At 37.8% G+C, this 25211-nt stretch overlaps 1 protein-coding gene across 5 annotated transcripts in view; it reads left to right on the top strand.

The window, feature by feature from the left end:
- ANO4 (anoctamin 4) overlaps window positions 1-25211 on the top strand; it is a 426134-nt gene that overhangs the window by 214327 nt on the left and 186596 nt on the right. For 4 of the 5 annotated variants that reach the window (XM_058741645.1, XM_058741644.1, XM_058741649.1 and 1 more), the window contains 3 exons: window positions 445-549; window positions 13270-13406; window positions 16547-16705. In XM_058741645.1, coding sequence (XP_058597628.1) covers window positions 445-549; window positions 13270-13406; window positions 16547-16705 — 401 coding nt within the window. The remainder of the gene's footprint in view (window positions 1-444; window positions 550-13269; window positions 13407-16546; window positions 16706-25211) is intronic. The other variant, XM_058741647.1, reaches the window with a different exon arrangement.

The raw sequence follows: 25211 nt of genomic DNA, 5'->3' as shown, positions 1-25211 counted from the left end.
TTTTTCCTGTGATATCAAGAATATTAAACCCTTTTCTAAGAATGTATTATAATTTTAGAGAAGATGCTATAAAGTATTTGTGTTGAATGTCACTTTTGAGCCATGTGAAGCTAAAAATAATTTTAAATGTCCTTGGGTGGAGGCTAACATGTTTCATTCTTCACCTAGGAAATTATCAGTAAATACTATGAAGTGTGTGGTATTTTAAAAAAGTAATTGCCTTATTTTTTACATTGGAAATACAGTTAAACCTTTTTGGTCCCATAAGGATCAAATGGCTGGTAATGTTTCTCATTTTTTTTAAGTAATTTTTCCAAGAGGGAGGATCACTGGCAAACCAGCTGGCTGTTCATTTTAGATTTTGACGTTGCCTCTCCTTGGGACCCTAATGCTGGGCTCTCTGATAACCAGTGCAAACTCCATGAATATCTTTCATTTCTCTAGAAGGAGGTGTGGATTTGCAAGGCTACCAGCTGGATATGCAAATACTACCTGACGGCCCAAAGAGTGATGTGGACTTTTCAGAGATTCTTAATGCAATACAAGAAAGTAAGTTTCACTCAAATTTTAATTTGACCATGAAAGGAGAAACTATTCTAATACTTGGGAGGGATAATAAAACTAGAAACTTAGATGCCATGCTTTAAAAATATGTCTTAAAAGAGATACTGTGTAAGATAATTTTGAGACCAGAAAAGATGGCTACTGAACTGCAGGTTTAATTTGTGAAACTGAGTCACATAGTATTGGGGTGTTTGAAGAAGCCTGATGGAAAACTGGAGTGGAATTATAAATTCTATATATTTAGTATTCTGTGATATTTAACCAATATCTAGGAATTGTAATTTTTAGATTCCTTGATTAATCATAATCAAATAAAACTCTTTGAGAAACCAGAATATTATTCCTTTGCTCAAATGTAAGAGTAGTAAGAAGTAAATGTTGATGCAATAAACTGAAATCAGGAATTTATTCTCCAAAACGGGTATCTTGAATCTCTAATGATGGGCTGTGACCCAGGAATGACCCCTCTCTTGTAAGCATTTTGATTAATCAAGGTTTACTCTTCTTACATTACTTTGTGTTTGGTAGTTGTCACTACGAATTTGGTCATAAACCATACATTTACTCAAGTTATAGATTCAGCATTGAGGATGGATGATGTAGTATCACATACTAAATCATTAACATTTGTGTCTCATTATTGGAGCTCTAATTCGAGATAATGATACTCCTCTTTTAAGATTCAATGGTATTGTACAGTTTTGTGTTTGAAGGGGTTAGATCTGAAGAGCACTGCAGAAAGAACCACTATAATTTTTTTGCTACTTTTGGTTTTGTGACACTGCATTTCTATACTAAATTTTTAGTGGGCAGCTTTAAGCATTTTCATAGCAGTTATCCTCTTTCGTTATTATACTGCCCTCCTGACCTTCTGAGATAATTAATACTTTCCTTTCATAGGTAGGACAGCTGAGGGTGGCAGAGGTTACCTGTTGAGGTAATATGATCAAGATTGGAGACCAGAGGAGGATAGAGGGTCTCCTACCCTTCATTTAATTCCTTTCTGAATGTGCTCAGTATGGGGTTTAAACACATCAAGGAGAAGGATCCTGAAATTGAAGATAAGGCTGGTACTAAGAGAAATATTTTTAATGAAGAATACAAGAGGACCAGTTATTTGTTCTGGTTGGGCAGTCCCTTCATATTAGCTTAATGAGTAAAAGAGAAAAATTTCCCCAAGAGATTAAAAATCCAATTAATAGACATTGGAGAGAAAATAATTTTTTCATGGGAAGTTATAAAATTCTGTAATTACTTCATCTGATTTGAAAGATGATAGATTATATAGTGCTGAGAGGATTTTAAAAAATTTTTAATAAATGATAAAAGTTGGCTTCTATGCAAGTGCAGGAGATGAACTTAAAAGTTTTTAGGGCTGCATGAACTTACATAAATTTAAATGTTTATGAGATTGTATTTATAGTAATTTTTGTTAGTATATTTTACTACAGACATTTGTATATGATAACACTGTGAACAAGTAGAAGAGTGGAGGTTTATGAGTAGTTAATATTTAAATGTAAAACTAAGAAAAGGGAAATATTTTACTTTAAAATGAAAAGAAACTTTTTATACGTTTAAGAATTTTCTAATACTTTGTAACTAATCTGTTTTCTTGTTAAAAAATAAGTTTGATGCTGGGACGCCTGGGTGGCTCAGTCTGTTAAGCTTTCGACTTCAGCTCAGGTCATGATCTCGTGTTTTGTGGGCCCTGTATCAGGCTCTCTGCTGTCACTATAGAGCCTGCTTCGCATCCTCTGGCCCCCTCTCTCTCTGCCCCTTCCCTTCCTGGTTCCTCTCTCTCTCTCTCAAAATAAATAAATAAACTTAAAAAAATAATAATTTTTATGCTAAGTAGGTTTGAGAAGCTGCCCATGTGGCCTGAGTCATTACTGGTAGGAGGGATTTGGACCTTTCATCTCCCTTCAGTTTCTCCCTGCATTTCAAATGTGATTCAGATATTTAACAAGTTAATTGAAATTTCTAAGTATAAAAATACATAGTTTGGTTCTTCAAGGGACTGTACTATAGATTATTGTTTATAGGAAGCTTGAAGAGACCAACTTACAAAAATGTAAAAATATATAGGATTTGGACATCAGGAAAATTCTTTCTCTCCTACAAGTATTTTTCTTGAGATGATAGAAAGATTTCATTATTTTCTTGGAATTTCTTGGACATACATGTATGACCTTTAAGAACAAGCTAGAAAAGAGAGAGAAAGAGTATTTGAAACATGTTTTGAGTGTCAAAGGTAGGCTGCCTGATACAGTAAGTGCTCTTCCATTCTATCTCTTCCTATTCTTAAAACAACCCTATAAGTAATAGGTGCTATTTTTTCCATTTTAAAGGTGAAAAAAACGGAGTATACCTCCCTAAGGCTAAATGGTTAATATTTGATAGTCAATGTTTAAACATATGTTGGCCCTTGTTCTGATAAATAAAAAGATAAACTAAAAATAATTAGGAAAAATGAACTCCAGATTAAAAAAAAAACTATTCTTATTTTGGGGCAGCTAGGTGGCTCAGTTGGTTGAGCCTCTGACTTCAGCTCCAGTCATGATCTTGCAGTTTGTGGGTTTGAGCCCCATGTTAGGCTCTGTGCTGACAGCTCAGAACCTGGAGCCTGCTTGGGTTTCTCTGTCTCTCTCCCTCTCTTTCTGCCCCTCCCTCACTTGTGCTCGCTCTCTCTCTCTCTCTCTCTCTCTCAAAAATGAACATTAAAATTAAAAAAAATTATTCTTACTTTGTTATGTCCTGATGCAAGAATTCTTCTCTATGCTTCTACATTATAAAATACATTTACATTTTTTTTTCCTATAGTACTTACGCCCTAACAATAGTTACATCTGTCCAACAATAGTTTCATCGGTCCAAAAGATGTCTTAGAATGGCTGGCCACCTATAAGTTTCTCAGCTTCCCCATATCAGATATACAGCTTCTAAGGAAGAAAAGAGTCATTTTATCCATTCATCCATCTATCCATCTCACCTGTCATGTGCCACACACTATGTTCCTCATAATCTTAAAGCACTGGTGAACATTTTGGTGCACAGTTAAGTTCAAGAAAAATTAAAACAGTCACAGATCACATTTGTTTTATTTTTCAAAATGAAAACTTGATTGCTTTCTAGGAAGAAAGCATTTATATGTGGCAGTATGACATAAGGGTGTATGTGTGTGTTTTCCTTCATTATTTTCCCCTCTTTCTTTATTCTAACCTTTTGTTCCCCATCCCCATCCCCATCCTTTGTTTCAGCAGAGTTCTGTGTTCCTGAAGTTCCTGGCTTTTGTTTTCTGAAAGCCTGGGCTTCTGAGTGACTAAAGCTTGTTAAAGAGAGACAGAAACACACATAGATACCCAGAGACAGAGAAAAGGAATTTCCTGTCCAGCTCACTTAGATTGTCCTGCAGTGGTAGCATGGCTTCCCTTCAGTGTGTAGAAAGGGAGGAAATGACTGGGTTGTGTGCTGGGAGCCTGCACCTGAGCCACCAGAACTGCCAGTCTTGGCTGAGATTCTTTAGCCTGAGGAAGAAGCAGATCTTCTAGCATTCAGGGAACTTTGAGGGTTCTGGGAAGGTGGCAGTCTTCTCTTCCTATTTCTTTGTTGTATCTCTAGTATCTTGAGCAGAAAATAGAGTATAGTAGCCACTCAACAAATTTTGTTAATGAATGAGTGAATGAATGAATTCTATTCTAGACTTGCAAAGGGGGTGGCTCATGAGTAGCAGTGTGGCTTGGAGAACTGAGCGGTCTCTTTAAACATTCTGTTTACAAAACCTCTGTAACCTTTTACAGTCCTACATGTGTGAAGTAGAGGAATGTCAGCAATGGCTGAACTGAAATTGTCTACCAGGCCAGTAGGGTGGGGACTTAGAGACAGATTTCACTTGATGTAATGATGACAAGATCATGGGGGCAATTCTTAGTCTTGAATTTGTCTAGTAAGATTCATAACCCCTAGTAGTCAAAGGATTTTAGTGCCTACTGTAGTATATATAATAATATCAACTAAAATAAAACTATTCTGATTTTTTTGTCCCCAAATTTTTAAAATCTGGACTTTTTTGAGAAGAATCACTTAGAAAAATAATATATTTCACTCTGCAATTCGATTGAGAATCACATCTTAAAGATCTGCAGTCCATGAAGCATATGTGTATTTGTGAATGAGAATTTATTACATTAGAAAGCCATTAAAAAATATACCATTCAGGGGCGCCTGGGTGGCTCAGTCAGTTAAGCGTCCGACTTCAGCTCAGGTCACGATCTCGCGGTCCGCGAGTTCGAGCCCTGCGTCGGGCTCTGGGCTGATGGCTCAGAGCCTGGAGCTTGCTTCCAATTCTGTGTCTCCCTCTGTCTCTGCCCCTCCCCCGTTCATGCTGTGTCTCTCTCTGTCTCAAAAATAAATAAACGTTAAAAAAATTAAAAAATATATACCATTCAAAGGTTATACTGAACCTTTTAATTCTTGTTTTAAATGATCATCAATGCCCATCCTTTTCTAGAGATCATTCCTTCCCCCCACTTTTTTGTTGCCCACTTCTCCTGCTTTGTCCTCGGTTCTTGTTTTCTTGATTCCCAGCATATACAGATAACAGACTGTGGGGACTCTAGAGTGGCATTCACACCATGGCACATTATTGTGTCGTAGTCCATTAGATTCTTGTGAGGGAAAGAGAGCAAAAAGCAAAATGTTTGAAATGAGAACTTGGAGGTTGGAAGGCTCATTGTTATCCTATAGTCTGACCCTCTGTGCTTGCACGTGTACCCACATAATCACAGTGCTGTTCCTGCACTGGTGGTCCTCTGTGCTTCTGTGCCTGCAGAGACTGAGTCATTTCTCAGTGACATCCAGTGAGTCATTTTGAATCCAATTTTTTGAGCCCTGATTTCCAATTTTATTTTTAATCTGTATGGTCATGCTGTTTCAAAGGGGAAGATGGGGAAGAGGGAGGTGCTGACATATATTGCACATGTAATCTTGCCTGGCAACTCTCGCTTGGCTTTTTACCTATATTATTGTATTCAGTCTTAAATTCTTTTTGCCTTAATTTCCACATCTGATAAAGGGGAATAGTTATAGTAAATCTGCATAAAGCCCTTAATGTAGTGCCTGGCACATGGCAAGTGTTGGCTGCTACCTTGTCCTCATTCCTCTCAATAATCCTGTATGGTAATTTGTATTATCCTCACTGAAAACAGAAATATATTAAAGCTTAAATAAGTTAAATAATCTAATGGCTAGTAGGTGTGAAGACAAGCATTTGAATCCAGGCTTGTCTGAATCCAAAGCTCATGCTCTTTCCAAAGAAAGGGAAATTATGGTCAGGAGACTCAGGATCTTTAATGTAGAACATCATTGACCTCCTTTCAAGTTGCTAAAAGTTAACCAAGGCTATTGAGCAAAGCTAGAATTAGGTACTCAGTTCTTCTCCAAGTATCACTCTCAGATTTTAAGAGGTGCTGTTATTATCTGCCTTGTTGTAGAAGTAACCACGGTGTCTGTCCATTTCTTTAGAATGAAGTAGTGGCAAGAGAAGCTCTTCATAAGAAACATGCTGTCCCAGGAACAAGTTAATGATCTTGGCCCCATTGCAGAGTGCCCTGTGGGTACCCCATGCTATTGTCTATGCCCCGTTTTATATAAACTGCATCATTACTGAGCCAGAAAATGCCAATGACATTTTTTTAATGACTACACATTTTAAAAAATTTTTATGACTTCTTTTTTCAGAGACCTATTATTAATCTTAAAGTATTTCAAGTAAACTTTCCATGGCAGAAAAAAGTACCTACTCTCAGATCTGTAACAGTTAGAACCCCAGCTCTCTTACCCCAGGTTTTCTTTGGGGAGATGTTAACACAGCCATTTAATTGTTGCTGTAACACACTAGTAGAGATTTATAAACTTTTTAAAGCAGTAGAAGCTGTTGTTTCTTCCTCACATGTATTTTCACGTATAATCTCAATATATAAAACAGGTAACTGAGTTGTTGGGAGTAGCTGGGGGTAGAGGGTGTAGGGTTTTGCCCACTCAGTTTCCTCGTTGTCCCTTCCATGAAACTCCCCAAAAGGGTCCTGGGGCTCCAGGGAACACACTTCAAAAACCGCTGACCTTTTGGCAAGAAGTAAAGCCAGCTAAGGGAAGATTCATGTCCTTTCTAATTGCTTTATTTATTTTGAGTTTTCCAAATTTGCCTTTTTTTCCCTCCTCATTGTACACCAAGCCGTCTCTTCCTTAGAAACGCCATAAGATTTCATTTGAAGCATAATGAACAGAGTCCTAGGTTTGTTGGTATCATACAAATGTTAAGTAGTGTTTAGTTTTTAAAATCCCACCTTCAGGTACTCAAAGTTTTACTGAGTCTCTTGTGTTTCTCTGAATTTTTAAAAACATTTAATTTGATCTATTTGTTAAATTTTAAAAAGTGTCAGACCTGTCAGGTGACAGATGTAAAGTCTAGCTCTATTCAGATAAATATTAGAACTAGGGCAAGATAGTTGGTTGGTGGTTAAAGGACCTCCTGTGTACTTGAAAGCCAAACATGATTTAAGAACAGTAGGATTCTTTCCACAGAAACAGGAAGCCAGCTAGAAACATCGTGGATTTGGGGGTCAGAACTGGGTTAGATTTCATCTGTCACTTACTGTGTGGCCATACTTTGTGTCTCTGAGCCTGGCTTCTTTCTCAGAATGTCCCTCTCTTAAAGTATTTTGAGGATGAAAAGGGAAAACAGACCTGAAAATCCTTAATACACAGTCGGCACTCAATACATTGTAATGCCCTTGCGTATGTCTCCCTTCCCACTTCCTTCATATTTAATTTCTGGGTCTGAGAGAGAAACAGATAATTCCAAGAAATCACACTAAGAGAACTAGAATAAGAAAAAAAAATTGATAGAACCTTACAACTAGTTTTTACTTATCTAGAAATGGGCATTGAGCGCCTCCTATTTGCTAGTCCTTACATCAGTTGTGGAGATGCCATGGGCCTTTCCCTGGAAGCGACCCTGGGGCTAGATGTGAAGGTGAACTTCTTATAAAACAGCCAGCTATGTTCAAATTAAGATTTTTTTAATGTTTATTAATTTTTGAGAGATAAAGAGACAGATGCGGGCGGGGGAGGGGCAGAGAGAGAGAGGGAGACACAGAATCTGAAGCAGGCTCCAGGCTCTGAGCTGTCAGCACAGAGCCTGATGTGGGGCTGGAACTCGGAAACTGTGAGATCATGACCTGATCCGAATTCGATGCTTAACTAACTGAGCCACCCAGGCGCCCCTCAATTAAGATTTAAACAATTTTTTTTTTTGCATTCTAAATAATTCCCAAAGGTGTCCTTTTTTCGTGTTTTCTGATGAGGATTTGAGGCCAATACACAGTATCTTCAGAATTCTGAATATCAGATGTAATCATTGGAACTTGGGACAAAAATAGTAACATGAGCTGGCGCTCTGGAGGACAAATATAGATACCTGGATTACACTACACAGTCCTCTCATGTTGTCTTCAGTGACCTATAATTTCACTTTATTTCCTCTGCATCAGAAAATACTGAGATTAAAGTACTACTGTACTTTCATAGCAGTGTGGGGTTTTCCTGCTGCATTTGAGGAATAGAGTTAAAACAGCAGTGAGTGGAGCTATTTGATTTTTTGGTATTTATTTCTGACTCTCTAAAAGACACACTGTTTGATTTCCCTGGCTTTTATAACACTGATTTGATTTCTTCCATTCATCTCTTGTTCATGTTTGTACCTCTAGCACCTAACTTAAATGTTGCTTCGGTGAGCAAATGGTAGAAGGTAATTAACTTGTTTGCTCTTTATTCGAGCCCTTGAAATATATTTGTGGTCTCTTTTCCCTAGAGAATGAATAATGGCTCATAACCTAAACGATTTGCATTGAAAAAATATTTAAATAATTGCAAATATTTAATGAGTAGATTCAGTACTATGCAGGTAAATTTGCCTTTCCATCATATAAAGAATGTCAGGATCTACCTGCCTCCTAGCCCTCTGACTTCTCTGCTCTTCCTCTATTCTGGAATAGCATAGCAAGTCAGCCTACAGAAATCTCTTTCCTATGGTGTTTGATGATTTACTCAAGATTCTGATTTTTGATCTCCCAGGCAATTTAAGGTTCTTGACTTTTGTGTAGCTGATGTACATGACTCTTGGCTGTATGTGGTTTTTTTTAGGCTGGATGCCTGCTTTTTGCAGAGGTCATTTGGGTCTCTCGTCCTTTCCAAATGCATGGTATCTACCTATACTGACTCAGCTTTCCAGTTCTGTTCACACAGCCCTTCCTGAGTTTATGCAGTGTAGGTCTGTTACGTGGGTTGAATAGAATTTTTTGCATTCTCATCTTATTATTCTTAATTGACTTCTCAAAACATTTGGCTCTTTTTTTATTTAATGGGTCTAATAGCAGAATTCTAATAAGCAGATAATTATCAAACTTATTTTGAGGAAAAAAAAGTATAAGGAAAGTGAGGGGATCCTTTAAAAGTAACCTTGTTTGGATGTACAGTATCATTGTGATATCCATGCCATGGATAAAGCTGCCACCTTGGCTAGATGGTGAGCTCTGTGAGGACAGGGGCCATGGCTGGTACATTCAGTGCTTGAACCCCAGTTCCTAGCCCAGCACAGTGTCCAGGCAAGATAGGCATCCACTAAGTACTTGTTGAATAGATAGATTTTTAAAATTGATTAAGTTTGGAAGTTGGGGATTTTTTTCCTTAAAGAAATTATAGAAATTTGCTTCAAAGGATATTGTGCTTTGTTTCTAAATCTTAGCGTGTAAAGCTGCTCTATCAGTAACAATGGTGAGATATTGATGAAGGGCACATGTTTCTTCTGTCTGTGTAGTTGTCTACATGTTCTACAGTCTTCTTATTGACCCTGTGTTCAGCTCAGCATTTTTTGACGGATCAGCATTTTTAATCTCTGCTAAGGCTCTTGAGAGACTGGCATGTGATAGTGGTGCCTTAATATAAATTAATTCTCTAAAAATCAGATAGTACAGCATACTTATTTCTCTGGAGCATTCAGGTAACATCAGCTCCATAACAACTTCCAGATAGTAATACTGTTGGGCAGCAATATGAAAAACACAGGACTTCTCTTCCTTTTCCCAAGTTATCTGGTCCCTCTAGAATCAAATAGTGGGTCCTTTAATATAAAGCAAAATTTTTCAACCTCAACACTGTTGACATTTTGGGCTAGACAACTTTTTATGGGGCTCTTCTGCACATTGTAGGATGTTTAGCAGCATCCCTGGCCTCTACCCCGCTAGATGCTAGCACCACCCTCTCTCCTTAGCCAGGACGATGAAAAATGTCTCCAGACATCTCCTGGGTGACAGCATGGTTCCATTTGGGAACCCCAAAAGATAGAGGGCTTTATTGAACTGATTGTGCCAACACCAGAAGGTGATACTGACAGAAGATGATCTGCTAATTTTTTATCTTTGGCAAAAGCAGAGGGGCAATTCTCATGGATGGATGAATGGATATTCAAGAGTTTGTCCCCATGGTGAGTCAGTAAGTCACCTAGACATGAATCTTAGTGTCCTCTTTAGCTTCCCCCTTTATTTCACACCTCACCCCAATCTACCCCTCATAACAACCAGTTCAACTTGCAAATGTTTCTTTTGACATCTTGTGTTGATAAGGTTTAAGTGGTAACTTAAGGCCCCAGTGTCCAAAATCGATAAACCAACATTTCTTGCAGATCCGCCATGCGTCAGCCACCCTGACTAACATGTATATGATCTCCTTGAATCCTCTCAGCCATCCTGAAAAAGAAGTTTTCCATACCTGCCTCCTCAGTGAGGAAATGAGAGCACAAGTTCATGCAGATGAGTGGTAGAGCCTAGAATAGTAAGCAGGAGGCACCACGGTGGCTCATTTGGTTAAGTGTGCAACTTCAGCTCAGGTCATGATCTTGTGGTTGTGGGTTCAAGCCCCACATCAGGCTCTGTGCTGACAGCTCAGAGCCTGGGAGTCTTCTTTGGATTCTGTGTCTCCCTCTCTCTCTGCCCCTCTCCCGTCACACTCTTTGTCTCTCTCTCTCTCAAAATAAATAAACATTAAAAAATATTTTTTAAATAATAGTAAGTAAATCTTATACTTTGTTAAAATAATTTTATCCTGTTGTTCAAATGTAATCAGTATCTACTTGAAATGTAATCACTATGTCCTTGAAAATTTAATCAGTCTCTACTTGAAACTATGGAGTTCCTGGCTTGTGAATAAGAATTGTGTTAGGAAAAATGAACATGAAAGGTCCTAGAACCATAGGATTTTGAGAAAAGGGGGCTCCCAGACATCCTTAGACTATGTCCTCCTTGAGGTCATCATTGTATCATTAAACATACACGTTGAGGGCTGTGCCAGGACCTCTGTACACCAGTCGAGACAGACAAGTTCCCTATTCTTATGTAACTTATATTCTCATAGGGTAAATATTCAGTATACAGGTAAACAAATGAATAAGCAATATAATTACATTGTGATAAGTGCTGTGAAGAAATGAGCAGTGAGAGGAGGTGAAGAATAATTGGACGAGGAGTCTCTTTATGTAGGGTTGTCAGGGAAGTTGCCTTTCCCCTTGATGTCTTCCACAACACTAGACATTCCATGTTCCTTCAAAACTGTTCCTTTCCTTGAGTTCATGGCACAACATAGGTGTCCCTAAATCCTGGTTGCATAACAAGACCATGAGGTTTTTTTTTTTTTCTTTGGAGCTGCAGAGTCTAAAAACCTATAGTAAGTGTATTGGTTTACTTTTGTTGCTGTCACAAATTACCACAAATGTAGTGACTTAAAACAACACAAAATTATTATCTTACATTATTATCTTACAGTTCTGGAGGTCATAAGACATAAAGGTGTCAGCAAAACTGTGTTCCTTCTTCAGGCTCTAGGAGAGAATCTGCTTTCTTGCCTTTCTTTACTTTCTGGGGCACCTGCATTCCTTGACTCCTGGCTCTACCCCCATTTTCAAAGCCAGCATCATAGCATCTTCCAATCCATCTCTCTGATTCTGACCCTTGTGCCTGCCTTGTAATTAGTTTCAGCCCTCCCATATAATCCAAAATAATCTCCCACATTAAGATCCTTGAATTAATCACATCTACAGCATCCCTTTTGCCATAGAAGGTAAGATATTCACATGTTTCAGGTATCAGATTACCTTTGGGGACCATGATTCAACCTATCACAGTAAACAATAAATGTTAATTTTATTGCCATACCCATTTTATTTTACAGGAAAAAAAACTGAGTAGTTAAATGAATTGCCTAAAGTCACAAATTTGGATATAGCTATAGAACCTGGTCACACTCTCTAGATAGATGATATCTGTTCTCTCTATATCCAAACTATGTTCTGTTCTTTATAGCATTCAATGCAGTTTACATTTCTTTGACTATTTGTTTTGTTTACTCACCTTTATTCATCAAGGTATGGCTATCACACAACTCTGTGTACAACACAGTGTGCACATCCCTAAAAATATTTTGAATGAAAGGATGAATACTCTTGTATGTGCTATGTAATAGTACCATGTCACCTACAAATTATTCTGCGCAACAGCTTGTGGCAGGTTAAAAACCCTTGGCAATTTCTAAAGCATCAAAGGAAAAACTGAGCTTCAATATTGGTCTCTCATTTGAGTTGCTAAGGAAGGGTCCTGGACCTGGCACCATATTTCTTCAGCCACTAGTGCTGAACTGTCATTTCTGGTATGCTACAAGGCACCATGCATTTGAATGTGATATTCTTTATTTGGAACTCTGATGTATAGTGCTTCATGTATTGGCATCAGCAATCTTTTGGGAAAGCCCCTGAATGGGTAACTTCATGATTTCAGTTCATGATTAGAGAAATACGAAAGGTAGAAAACCTATCTGTATGCTTTCTTACTGTATTAGGTTTTCTTTATTAGACCTTAGGAAGTAACGAAGGAATAAAATTACAGATCTTTTTTTTTTATTTTTAAAAAAAAATTTTTTTTCAACGTTTTTTATTTATTTTTGGGACAGAGAGAGACAGAGCATGAACGGGGGAGGGGCAGAGAGAAAGGGAGACACAGAATCGGAAACAGGCTCCAGGCTCCGAGCCATCAGCCCAGAGCCTGACGCGGGGCTCGAACTCACGGACTGCGAGATCGTGACCTGGTTGAAGTCGGACGCTTAACTGACTGCGCCACCCAGGCGCCCCTAAAATTACAGATCTTACTGCATCTTGCAATTGGCACATGTATGGGTTCACTTAGCAAGTTGTATGACACTTTGATGAAAAAGAAAATAAAATTTTAAAAGGTTATCTCCAACACAGAGAATGAGTGCTTAGAAGTCTTAAGTGAAAGTACTTTATGCTAAACAACTATATGAAGGAAAACTAAACAAACATAATGCCTTCTCTTATCATGGAAGGTAAGTTATATTTATATTATGGAAGTACTTTACTTTGCTTCACATTGTCCTTAATCTTGCCTAATCAAGACACTGTTTGATAAAACATGTTTTACATCTGACCTCCTTTTCTCTTAGGAAATAATACACCTGTCATTCAAGGTGTTCTTGAAACAATGAAAAAAATATGAAGCCAAAGGGAGACACATTCTATTTCGGTATTTATTTTAAGATCCAAAATTCTTAACCCCACTTGTAATGTTTTTATTTTGGTTTTAGTGGCCAAGGATGTCAATATTCTTTTTGATGAATTAGAAGCTGTCAACAGTCCTTGCAAAGATGATGATTCTCTGCTTCACCCTGGAAACCTGACCAGTACTTCAGATGATGCTAGCAGATTGGAAGCAGGGGGAGAGGTAAGTGGGTAATTTTTTAAAAATACAGGTTTTCGTCCAGGTGGGAACTGGGAATATGCCTCCAATGGATTGTCTAAAGTCATCGTCTCATTAAACTGTAGGTTTCCAGAAAACAAGGGTCAGGTCTTATATTCTTTTATTTCCCCCACAAGTCTAGCACATTTCAGGAATCCTGAATCTACCTATGCTTAAAACATTTTTCAGTGAGTCATGTATTTTCCTTCTTATACCCAGAGACATTTCATTTATATAAAGGGAGATTCTTGAAACTACCTGTCATTTTGTGATAATCTTCATTCTGAGTGTCCCTAGTAGATAGAAAGCCTTACAAGAAAGGACTTCCTTGTGTACATCCCCCAGTGCATAGAACAGTGACACAGAATAGACCAGCTCTCAGTAGATTGTGTTGTCCAAAGCCTCCTTGAGTTGCCACTTGCCTATGTAATCTGGAAACTCATTGCAGTTGTTAATACATCCATCTGTTCATATGTCATTTTGGAAGAAAAGGCTTTTGTTAGGGACATTCACTCTTGTTCAGATTGCACCTCAGTGGAGTTTAATATCTTCTTTGTATATGCATTAGCTTTGTATACACATAGGTAATAGGAACACAGAATCAGAATCATTTATTTACTGCATAGTCCTCCTGTTTTTATTATTCCAGAGCCAGTTAACTTTTGACAGGATGACACCTTTGAGCAGGGAAAACTGTTTACTTCTACCAAGCTTCCTTGGACCTCTTCCTACAAACACCATATGCTACCATCCATGTATTTAAAAAAATTTTTTTTAACTTTTATTTACTTTTGAGAAAGAGAGTATGAGCAGGGGAGGGAAGAGAGAGAAGGAGACCCAGAATCCGAAGTAGGCTCCAGGCTCTGAGCTGTCAGCACAGAGCCCGACGCGAGGCTCCAACTCATGAGCAGTGAGATCATGACCTGAGCTGAAGTTGGACACTTAAGCGACTGAGCCACCCAGGTGCCCCTGTATTGTTTTTCTCTAAAAAACTTCTTTCTGTTGTCGTCTATTCACACAGTTACTTTGAATGCCATGATGTGGCATAAAGGAGGGATCTCAAAAGACCTAGTCTCCTCTCCTTAACTTACAGACAAGGAAACAGTCCCAGGAGGGTTAAGGCTTTGCTAATAACCTTGCTCCAGATGCCATGCTGAAACCTTGTTTTTGCAGGCAGATGCTGACATGCTAAATCTACAAAGTAGTTCTCTCTTACTTGGCAAATAATTGTTAAGAAAGTGCTTATTTGGGCGGACTTCTGAGTACTTCTTAAAGCAAAGCCAAAAAAAAAAAAATAGTAAGGATTGGTCATCAATTGAAAATATCTGCACCAAGACAAGTGATGTGGCATTTCTATCCCTCCTGGCTATATTTTCCCTTTTGGATGAGGGTGTATGAATGGCATTTGTACAAGAATGTAGGTTCTAGCAGTGACTTCAGAAGTCTGGTGCAATGACCTTGGAAGTCTGGCATGTTTGCCTCCCATATACCACTATTTGAAAACTGATGTAAACTGTGACCTACAGAAAAGGTAGCCAACTCCTCTTCCCCCATTTCCACTTGCTAGGTTCACAGACATGTTTTTGAAATCTATCAGCCTGAGAAATTTGTCTGTAGCCTAACCACCCTGTACTTGATGGTCTCTTTCAGCATTGTGCATGATTACAACAAGCCCATGAAGCCTGATGAAAATTACACCTACTGTTTTGTTCTTTAATTTTTATATGTGTACTCACTACAAAATAATATTTGTAACGTACTTGTAAGTCTTGAAGCATAATAGCAAAATGAACACCTTAATCTACCATCCAACATATGAACTAGAATGGTCATTTTTCAAATTTCAAATCTACAACTAGGTTACTAACTTCAATTATTTTTAAGGGAATGGAAAATTAATATTAGCATGTATGTAAGTAGAAAGGGTAAGTATTGTCTTGTGAAACTTTTGTCTCAGATCCTTTCTATGTTTATGTATGTATACAGATATCACAAAGCAAAATGTTTTTCTTATAGTGGGCAAAAACTTTCAGAAACATTGAACTAGAATAATACTAAAACCATCAAAGCTGCTTTTAATCTCATCCCTCTACCTTACCAAAAGTCCCATATTCCTAAATTCTTGGTTTTTCATACTCTTATTCTAAAAATAGCTTTATCATGCACATTTATAGCCTTAACAGCTTCTTTGTAGATTCATTTTATTTTTGTTTTATTAAAAATCATGTAGCATGAAGTCTTATGTGACTTGGTTTTTTTTCTGTCAATACAATTTTAAGATTCCATATTTTATGGAACTATAGTTCATTCATTTTTACTGCTGTATAATATTCTACTGTATGACTGTTCTGCAATTTATTTACCTATTTGCCAGTCCATGGACATTTGAATTGATTCACGTTTTTTATTTTCTACTCTTATGAACAGTGCTTCTGTAGTCATATACATGTCTCCCCGTTGCTTTAATAAGGATATCTCTTATTATGGGTTGTATGTTATGCAAATGTTCACTTTTTAAAAAATGTTTTTGTTTATTTTTGAGAGAGAGAGTACAAGTGGAGGAGGGACAGAGAGAGGGAGACACATAATCTGAAGCAGGCTGCAGGCTCTGAACTGTCAGCACGGAGCCTGGCCTGGGGCTCAAACTCACGAACTGTGAGATCACGACCTGAGCCACCCAGGTGCCCCATCAAATGTTCACTTTTAATGCCAGTGTGTTTTTCAGAATAAGTATATCAATTTCCACTCTCACCTTTATTTTTTTTAATTAATTTATTTTTTTTAATATATGAAATTTATTGTCAAATTGGTTTCCATACAACACCCAGTGCTCATCCCAAAAGGTGCCCTCCTCAATACCCATCACCCACCCTCGCCTCCCTCCCACCCCCCATCAACCCTCAGTTTGTTCTCAGTTTTTAACAGTCTCTTATGCTTTCCACTCTCACCTTTAGAATGTGATCATTCTCGGTTGCTCCACATTCTACTGTTTACATTTTTCATTAATAAAAATGTTTTGATAAAACAGTGAAAAATTCATTTGCTTTTCATTGTTCTTTAACATTCCTCACCGCAGACTCATTTTTATGAGTGTCTTAAACTGGTTCCTTTCTCGTTGTGTGCAGACAGTGCCGGAAAAAAACAAATCAAATGGACTTTACTTCAGAGATGGAAAGTGTCGAATTGACTACATTCTTGTGTACAGAAAATCCAACCCACAGACTGAAAAGAGAGAAGTATTTGAAAGAAATATTAGAGCAGAAGGATTACAAATGGAGAAAGAGGTAAATAGTTTGCTTGGGTGAGAAGAAACACAAATATGCGTCTATTCATATCGAGAGGCAATTAAAAAATAAGCCATGATGTTTTGTTCATTATATTAACTGAACATTTCATTTGGTCAGACTTGCCAGTCTGCAGTGTTTGGGGAATGTTCCAATAATTAGTTTTTCGAAGCACAGTTTGCCTTAGAGAGCATTTTAATGCCAAAAGGTTCCAAGAAAATCAAAATACTCTATTCCAATTAAATGAATTGTTTCAAAGTTTTTTGATTTCCCTGACTTCCTTCATCCACTGTTTCTCTATGTGAATGGAAGGTTCTATTGCATGGATGTAAGAAAACTTTGGATAAAATGCAATCATTCCACTCTGGAGCCTCTTTTTACATTTTAGGAAACATAATGATTTTGGGTATCCTCACCTACCAGGAGAGACTGTTGACTGATTTGGCCAAAAACAGCTGGAGCTTAGAAAATGATTCCAGTTTTAAGAGACACTCACGTTCTATAACTCAAGGGTTACCTTACCAGTGTTTTGTTCTTTCCTTCCTTCTCTGCATAGGGAGTATTAAGGAACAAATTAGTAAAATACAAGAGGCCTAGCCACGCCTCTGACAATAAACCACAATGAGATTATTGTGTACCCCAAAATACCATGCACACTTAGAAAACTTGGCCCTGTTAGCTGGATTATGTAACTCTTCTTAGATTTTCCTTAAACATTGTGCAAAGCTTCTGGAGCTTTTCAAAGTCAATAAGAAGAACATATTGGCAGTTAAAAATGTTTGCTTCTGATTCTGCTCCTCAAGGCTGAGGGGTTAGATTTTTGAAATCAGACATCCAGATTTTTCTCTATATGGTATGTATGGGTTGCATCCTGATCTTGGGACACGAATAAATGGGATTTTTCCAGATCTGTTAGACTGACCTGAACTTGTGAGCATTTATGAAACAGAAGTAGTATTTTTCTCGAGCGTCTCCAAAAAGAGAATTAGAAAAATGGCAAGATGGAAATTGTGGTCTCAAGTTAACAGGTTCTCATTCTCAGGTAAGTAAATCCGGGTTGCTCAGAAGGCTGTCTCGGTTGGAGGTTTCCTCAGAACAACACACAGAATTAAATATGTTGTATTTTTTTTCCACTTTGGCGGGGTTTCAGGAAATCTTTGCTATACCGATAGAACATATCTTTGATAAATCTTGTTCTTTAAGTTCTTATTGAGACAACTGTATTTTTATCCTTAAAAATCATTCACCTTTTATTCTTATTCCTTATTCAAAATTTGTTTCCATATTCAGAATTTGTATATAAAGAAACGTGAAGTTCCACAGGATCCTAAATAATGAAAGTCCTTCTTGTCTATTCTGACTCTGTCAAAGTCTTAATTCCCATCAAAACTAGGTGGCTTTGTTCAGTTACTGAGTGATTTCTATTTTAAGCTTCATAGCTATGTTCTCCATTCCTGGGGTTTTTTCTGCCTAGATCTTTTTTTTTAATTTTATTTTTTATTTTTAAAAATTTACATCCAAATTAGTTACCATATAGTGAAACAATGATTTCAGGAATAGATTCCTTGATGCCCCTTATCCATTTAGCCCATCCCCTGTCCCACAACCCCTCCAGCAACCCTCAGTTTGTTCTCCATATTTATGAGTCTCTTCTGTTTTGTCCCCCTCCCTGTTTAATGCCATTTTATGACTTAGTGGTTAAAACTCAAAAAGCCCAGTACTTTCCAATAATACCCAATACTATGGAGATGGCAAAATTCATATGTGTCTCCTTAAATATCATGTATGCTGTAGTATTTATCTATTAGAATTAAAGCATGCAGCAGAGAATTGTTCTGACTTTTGTTACCCAGTTATGCTGATGTGGTGTGCCGTATGATTGCTATATGATTGTATACAAGGTAATTTTTTTGGTTATAATTTTTCAAAATTTTAATAGCTAGGTATTTATTTAATGGATACTAGAAGAAATAGCAATAGAAAAAAGGTGATCTTACCATATTGAAAACTTTATAAAGACTTATGTAGATATGTCTTTCTCCTTTTCCCTCTAGAACTTCCTCTCTGGGTGGCAGCTTTCCTATTCTTTTCCCCCACAATCCTCTATCCACTACCAACATCTAGGTTTTCCTTTTTCTGGAACCTTGTTATGTTTTGGGGTTTTTTTTCCCCTTCAAATTTTTATTTAAATTCTAATTAGTTAATATATAGTGTAATAGTGTTTTCAGGGGTAGAATTTAGTGATTCATCACTTACATATAACACCCAGTGCTCATCCCAACAAGTGCCTTCCTTAATGCCCATCACCCATTTAGCCCATTCCCCACCCACATCCCTCCATCAACCCATAATTTGTTTTCTATTGTAAAAAGCTTCTTATGGTTTGTTTCCCTCACTTTTTCCCCCTTCCCATATGTTCATCCATTTTGTTTCTTAAATTTTACATATGAATGAAATCATATGGTATTTGTGTTTCTCTGACTGACTTATTTCACTTAGCATAATTCACTCTAGCTCCATTCACGTTGTTGCAAATGGCAAGATTTCGTTCCTTTTGATGGCTGAATAATATTCCATAGTGGCTGATTTTTTTTTTTAATCAGCCAACGGACATTTGGGCTCTTTCCACAGTTTTGCTATTTTTGATCATGCTACTATAAACATTGGGGTACGTGTACCTCTTTGAACCTGTATTTTTATATCCTTTGGGTGAATACCTAGTAGTGCGACTGCTGGATTATAGGGTAATTCTATTTTTAACTTTTTGAAGAACCTTCATACTGTTTTCCAGATACCATTTTCCAATCTGGCTGCACAAGTTTGCATTCCCACCAACAGTGCAAGAGGTGGACCCTTTTTTCTAAGCAGCCTTTCCCATTGCCTGTCTCTACTCTTTCCTTTTGAAACAATTCGAAAGGCCCACACCCTTTGCATATGTGGCACAATGGGCTCTAACTCAGCCTCTTAACCCTGCTTTGTGTTCTCATGGCCTCAGCAGACTCAGCAAGAGGGCCTTTACAGGTTCTCCTCTGCTTGGGAGGCAGTAGGAAATTACAGATAAATTAATTTTTCCCTGTCACAAATAATTAAAATGTCCCTTGGTTGAAAAATAAACCTATATCTACCTTGTGTTATTAGATTTAGAAATTATCAAAAGCACCCTTATTTAAATCATTTTGTAAACAGCTACAGAGAGACAATAATATTAATAGCTATTGCATCTTCCAGAAGTTACTTTACTCTTTTATGAAGAATACAAAGAACTTAGTTCAAGGTAGAAAAGAAAAAAGGAAAACCCAGAAAGCCTACTATGAATCCATATATGTCTGAAATGATTAACACTAAATACATTTTATGGTTAATGTTTTCTTCATTAGCTGTGTGTCATGATGTCCAACAATTATAGAAAACATGTTTCACAGGCTTCAAGGTTTTTGCTTTCAAATGGGTAAAGACAGGCTCTGTAGTTGAACATTTTGACAGTAAGATAATCGTTATCTCTTTTAACTTTGAATTTCAAGAAACAACTAGGAGAATCTTTAATTCATTATAAAAGTGAAGACACAAATTTAATCTTTCCTAAAAACTTTGCCCCTGCCTGATTAGTCAGCAGCTAAGTGTTTGCTTTTAGCACCCTGGGTCTTTAATATTCTGTAACTCGTCTTTCAAATTAGCCTAGAGAAAGCAATTCACAGCAAAGTTCCCAAATAAAGTATCATTGAGCCCAAATGATCTGCTTCTTAGTGGCTATTTAAAGAAATCCCTTTTTAAAGGTAAACTCATATTTACTTATTTACATTTTCTATTTCAGATATTTTTTTCCACTTTACATTTAATTTCAAATTGAATGTCCATTGTTGACCCTTTGGTATCTATCTTTGAAATGATTATTATCAATAAGTTTATCTTTTTCTTCATGTAAGTAATCAAATTATGGATGACTTTTGAATTATTCGGAATGTGTGAGGAGTCGTTGTATTAATGAAGCACTCTTTGTCTTTAGAGTCACACAGAACATGGGAGAAAACTTCTTTCCTTAGTCATTACAAAATAACTATGATTAGGTAAATCGTAACATTTCGACGATAGTGAATTCATTCAGCAAATAAGCACACTTCCTGTGTGCCAAGCACTGCTTCCAGTACTAGGAACTCAGCAGTAAATAAAACTGACAAAAAGCCCTTTTCTGTTGGAACTTAAGCACAAAATAAATAAGTAAATATATATAAAATGTCAATACATGCTATGGGGAAGAAAGTAAAGCAGAAAATTTCAGAAAAGGCTTGCAATTTTGTAGAAGTTGGCAAGGGTAGGCCTCTATTCCAAGAAAAGAGAACAGTAAGTTAAAAGGCCCTGAGGCAGAAGTTTCCCTGGTGTGTTCATGGAACAGTGAGGAGGCCAGGATGACAGGAGTTGCTGAGCAAGGTGAAGAATAGGAAGAAAAATTATACCAGAGAGCCAGTGGAAGCCAGATGACATCATGCCTTTGTAGTCACTGGGAAACTTTAGCTTTTCTGAGTGATAAGGACATCCTTGGATAGTTTTGAGCAGAGGCATGACAAGATCTGGTTTCTGTTTTATTAGAGTCACTAGGATTGCCTGGTGATTTTGGACTATGGAAGGGGGAGACATGGCAAGGGAAGAAGCAGGGAGATGAGTTAAGGAGATTTGTTGCAAGGATCCTGGAAGGAGAGGATGGTGGGTTGGTCAAGCACACAGCAGAGATGATGAGAAGAGTAGAAAGGAGACCTTATGGAAAGTTCAGACAGGTTGGATGAGGGATGTAAGAGAGAAGAGTCACAGGCTGTTTATCTGTTACATGCTATTCATTTAAGGAGTTGCTGTTTACAGGAATGAAGAGAGGAGTGGGTCCTCTCATAGGCAGGTTAAGCTTGATGTGGCCCAGTGGTGGAGATGTTGAGTAGGACAGAAGAGTCTCAAATACAGGAGAGCTCTGGCTGGGAGATATACTTTGTTATGAGGTTACCAAAGGATTGACTGCAAATGGTAAAGAGATCCAAGTATTGGGCTGTGGGACATACCCATGCTGTGAATTTGGAGGATAGAGGAGTCAGCTGAAAGGAGCCAGAGGGGAACCCAGAGGGTGTGGTGCCTGGAGGAGAGTGTTTCAGGAGGGAGAGATTGAGTCAATTGCTGCTTATATAGGGACTAAAATCGGGACCAAAGCTAACCATTGAATTTAGCAACGTGGTGAGGTTTGGTAAACTGGGCAGGGGATGTTTCTTTGGAGAGGTGGAAGTGAAAGCATGCCCAAAATATGGTCAGAAAGAGTAGGAGGAGAAAAGTGGAGAGAGCAGATATAAACAGTTCTTTCAAAAGAGAGGAATGGGGTGGTAACTGCAGTAAGAAGTTGGGTCAAGAAAGAATTCTTTCTGGGGTACCTGGGTTGTTCAGTAAGTTAAGCATCTGACTTTGGCCTAGGTCATGATCTCACAGCTTGGCTCGTGGGTTCGAGCCCTGCATTGGGCTCTGTGCTGACAGCTCAGAGCCTGGAGCCTGCTTCAGATTCTGTTTCTCTCTCTGTCCCTCCCCTGCTCGCTCTCTCTCTCTCTCTAGCAAAAACAAATAAATATGAAAAATTTTTTTAAAAGAAAGAGTTCTTTCTATTTAAGATGGGAGAAATAACTGCATGTTTTCATGCTAATAGAAATCACTTACTTGAGAGGCAAAATTGATGTAAAAGAGTGAAGGAAGACTTTACAGAGCAATGTCCTTGAAGCAATAAGAAAAGAATGACTACAAGTTCCTCCCATCACAGGGACTTACTTGCTTGCATCTGTGCCCACAAAGGCAACCTTCTCTCTGGTGCTAAGGGCATACTGACCATGCTCTTAGCTAAGTCCAACCCTTTGCTTTGGGCACAAGACTCCATCCTGTCACTCCTACTCAAGGACATTGCCCCCCACAAAGAGATTAATTATAGTAATCTTTAAAAACAAAAAAAACCCTGCAAAATAATGCATTCTGTCAAAATTTTTTTTAGTTACCTCTAGAAGGATTGAAAACCTAGCTGCAATAAACACATACACAGCACTCAAGGTTAGGTATCTTGGACATTTTTCTTTGAGATTATGGTAAAAATAGTATTGAAATTTTAACTCTTGCATTTATTAATCCCCTACTGTTATCATCCTCATATTATAGATGGGACAACTGAGGCAAAGCAATAACTACCCCCCCCCCCATGACAAGGCCATTATAAGAGATAAAGCTAGGATTAAAACCTGAGCATACTTGCTCTTCATTCTCACATTGTGTTGATTTCTGGTATTTGAAGATGGATCTCGGGGTTGCAGAGTTAGGAGACAGGCTGAGAAGACAGGCAGAGTTATGAGAAGGAAAAGGAACCAGGAAAGTTGGGATTCATAATGCAGTTGGGTGCTGTTTAGACTGTAGCTCTTGTGTATTTTGGCTGCCAGGAGCCATGGATTTGAATCTTGTTACAATTGCTTATAAGCTGTGTTGTCTTGAATGTTTTACCAAACTTTTCTGGAACTCAGCTTCCATTTGTTTGTTTGTTTATGAGAAAGAGAGCACGAGCAATCCAGGAAGGGTCAGAGGGAGAAGGGGAGAGACAATCTTAAACAGGCTCCATACCGAGTGTGGAGCCTGACACAGGGCTTGATCTCATGACTGAGATCAGGATCTGAGCCGAAATCGAGTCAAACACTTAACCAACTGAGCAACCCAGGGGCCCCATCCATATTTTCAATAAGGAGGATGATATTGCTTACCATGAACTGTGTGAGGATTAAGTGAGCCCATATTGGTAAACACATGGTACACTGTAAATCTTTGTTTTTTTATATTACCTTACTTTTTATTTTGCTTTGGTTTTACCTTCTATTTATGGAAAGTAATATTGATTTTCCCCATATGCCTATGTTATAAAAGGTCTTTATAGAGTAATTATTTTAAGAATGAGCCAATTTAAGGAAACATAGGAAATTAAAATATTGTAGATGATATATAAATTTGAAAAAAAAATTAAGAAGGTGACACAAACATGTTTCCAGTCTGTTACTTGCCTAGTGGTTGTGGTGGAAAGACCTTAAAGTCAGTGAGCCTTGTGGTTTTCACACCTTGGTATATTTTCCTCCCCTTGAATGCAGGCAGGACTTGTGACTTGCTTTTAACCTATAGACTATGGCAAATGTAGTAGGAAGCCACTTCTGTGATTATGTTATGATGTATGAGACCCCATTTTGGCCAACTGGCACTAGAGACTCATTTGTTGGCTTTGAGGAAATGAGCTACTATGTTGCAAGATAGTCTATGAAGGGGGCCAGGTACAAGGGAAAATGAGGTGGCCTCTAGGAGCTGAGTTACCCCTGGTTGACAGCCAGCAGGAGAACCAGGACCTCAGCCCCACAACCACAAGGAGATGAATTCTGCCAACAACCAGAGGAGCTTCCTCAGTTGAGCCTCTGATGACACTGTAGCCCTAACCAAGAGCTGTACTGGAGCCAGGTGAGACCCCACAGCAGAGAAGCCAGCTAAACTGTGTCTGGGTTTCTGACATACGGAAACTCTGGGATCATTAATGCATGTTGTTTTAAGCCTCTAAATTCATGGTGTAATCTGTTATACAGTTGTAGGTAGCTAAAGAATCCGGGGCTAGATGTTATGAGTGCTCATTTTTTTTTTCCACCATTAAAGCTGTGTATTCTTGGGGAAGTTGGCTCATCTACAAAATGAGACTAATGAGATATATTGCCTGGTTCTTATGATAGTTAAATGAGATAATTCATATCAAGTGCATATCTCTATACTTGTCATATATTAAGCATTTAAAATATTATCATCATTATAGTTACACCAGCTAAATAAAGTATATTAACACATTTTTAAAATACTTTTTCAAGGCAAACTTTAGAAAAATTTTAATATAGTTTACAAATCCCTTAAAATGTAACCATCAGGAATAGCAACGTCTACTGACCATATGTTGCTAATGCATATATACATTAATGAGATTAATGGTTATCTTTAATGCCCTTGGAAAAACTCAGAATACATTAGGTAACAAGTTTAGAATTGTCAAGGTTCAGGTATTTGTCTGCTTCCAAAGGATTTGGTTTTGGACTAATCAGGGAATGAAATTATAAATTAATCTAGTTTTAAAAACCCTGTACTCTATTTCCCATCTCGGTGTTGCTTTACTCCTATTCAAGGGAAAATTTTGCAATGATTTCTCCATTTAAAGTTCTAATTTCACTCAGATGTTCTCTGCCTACACAGGCTTCCTGCCCATAGTACCCTTTCTATTTTTCACCTCTGTTTTTTCTGTGTCCACATCCAGCTAGTTGCTGTAGATGCTGGATCCAGAGCACTGAGATATGAGGAGAAGAGAACCAGGGACTCCTCCCTTCCTTCACAGTTAAAATCCATGAGGATGAGTGTCTAAAATAAATGAGTTTCAGGACAAAATGAACTATCCAAATTCCTGTCCTCTAGTGCTTTCTGGCCTTAAAAGAGAGACTTA

Source organism: Neofelis nebulosa, chromosome 8, assembly GCF_028018385.1.
Source record: "Neofelis nebulosa isolate mNeoNeb1 chromosome 8, mNeoNeb1.pri, whole genome shotgun sequence".
NCBI lineage: Eukaryota > Metazoa > Chordata > Mammalia > Carnivora > Felidae > Neofelis > Neofelis nebulosa.
The sequence above is the reverse complement of the archived record's forward strand: the minus strand, read 5'-3'. Positions and strand labels throughout refer to the sequence as shown.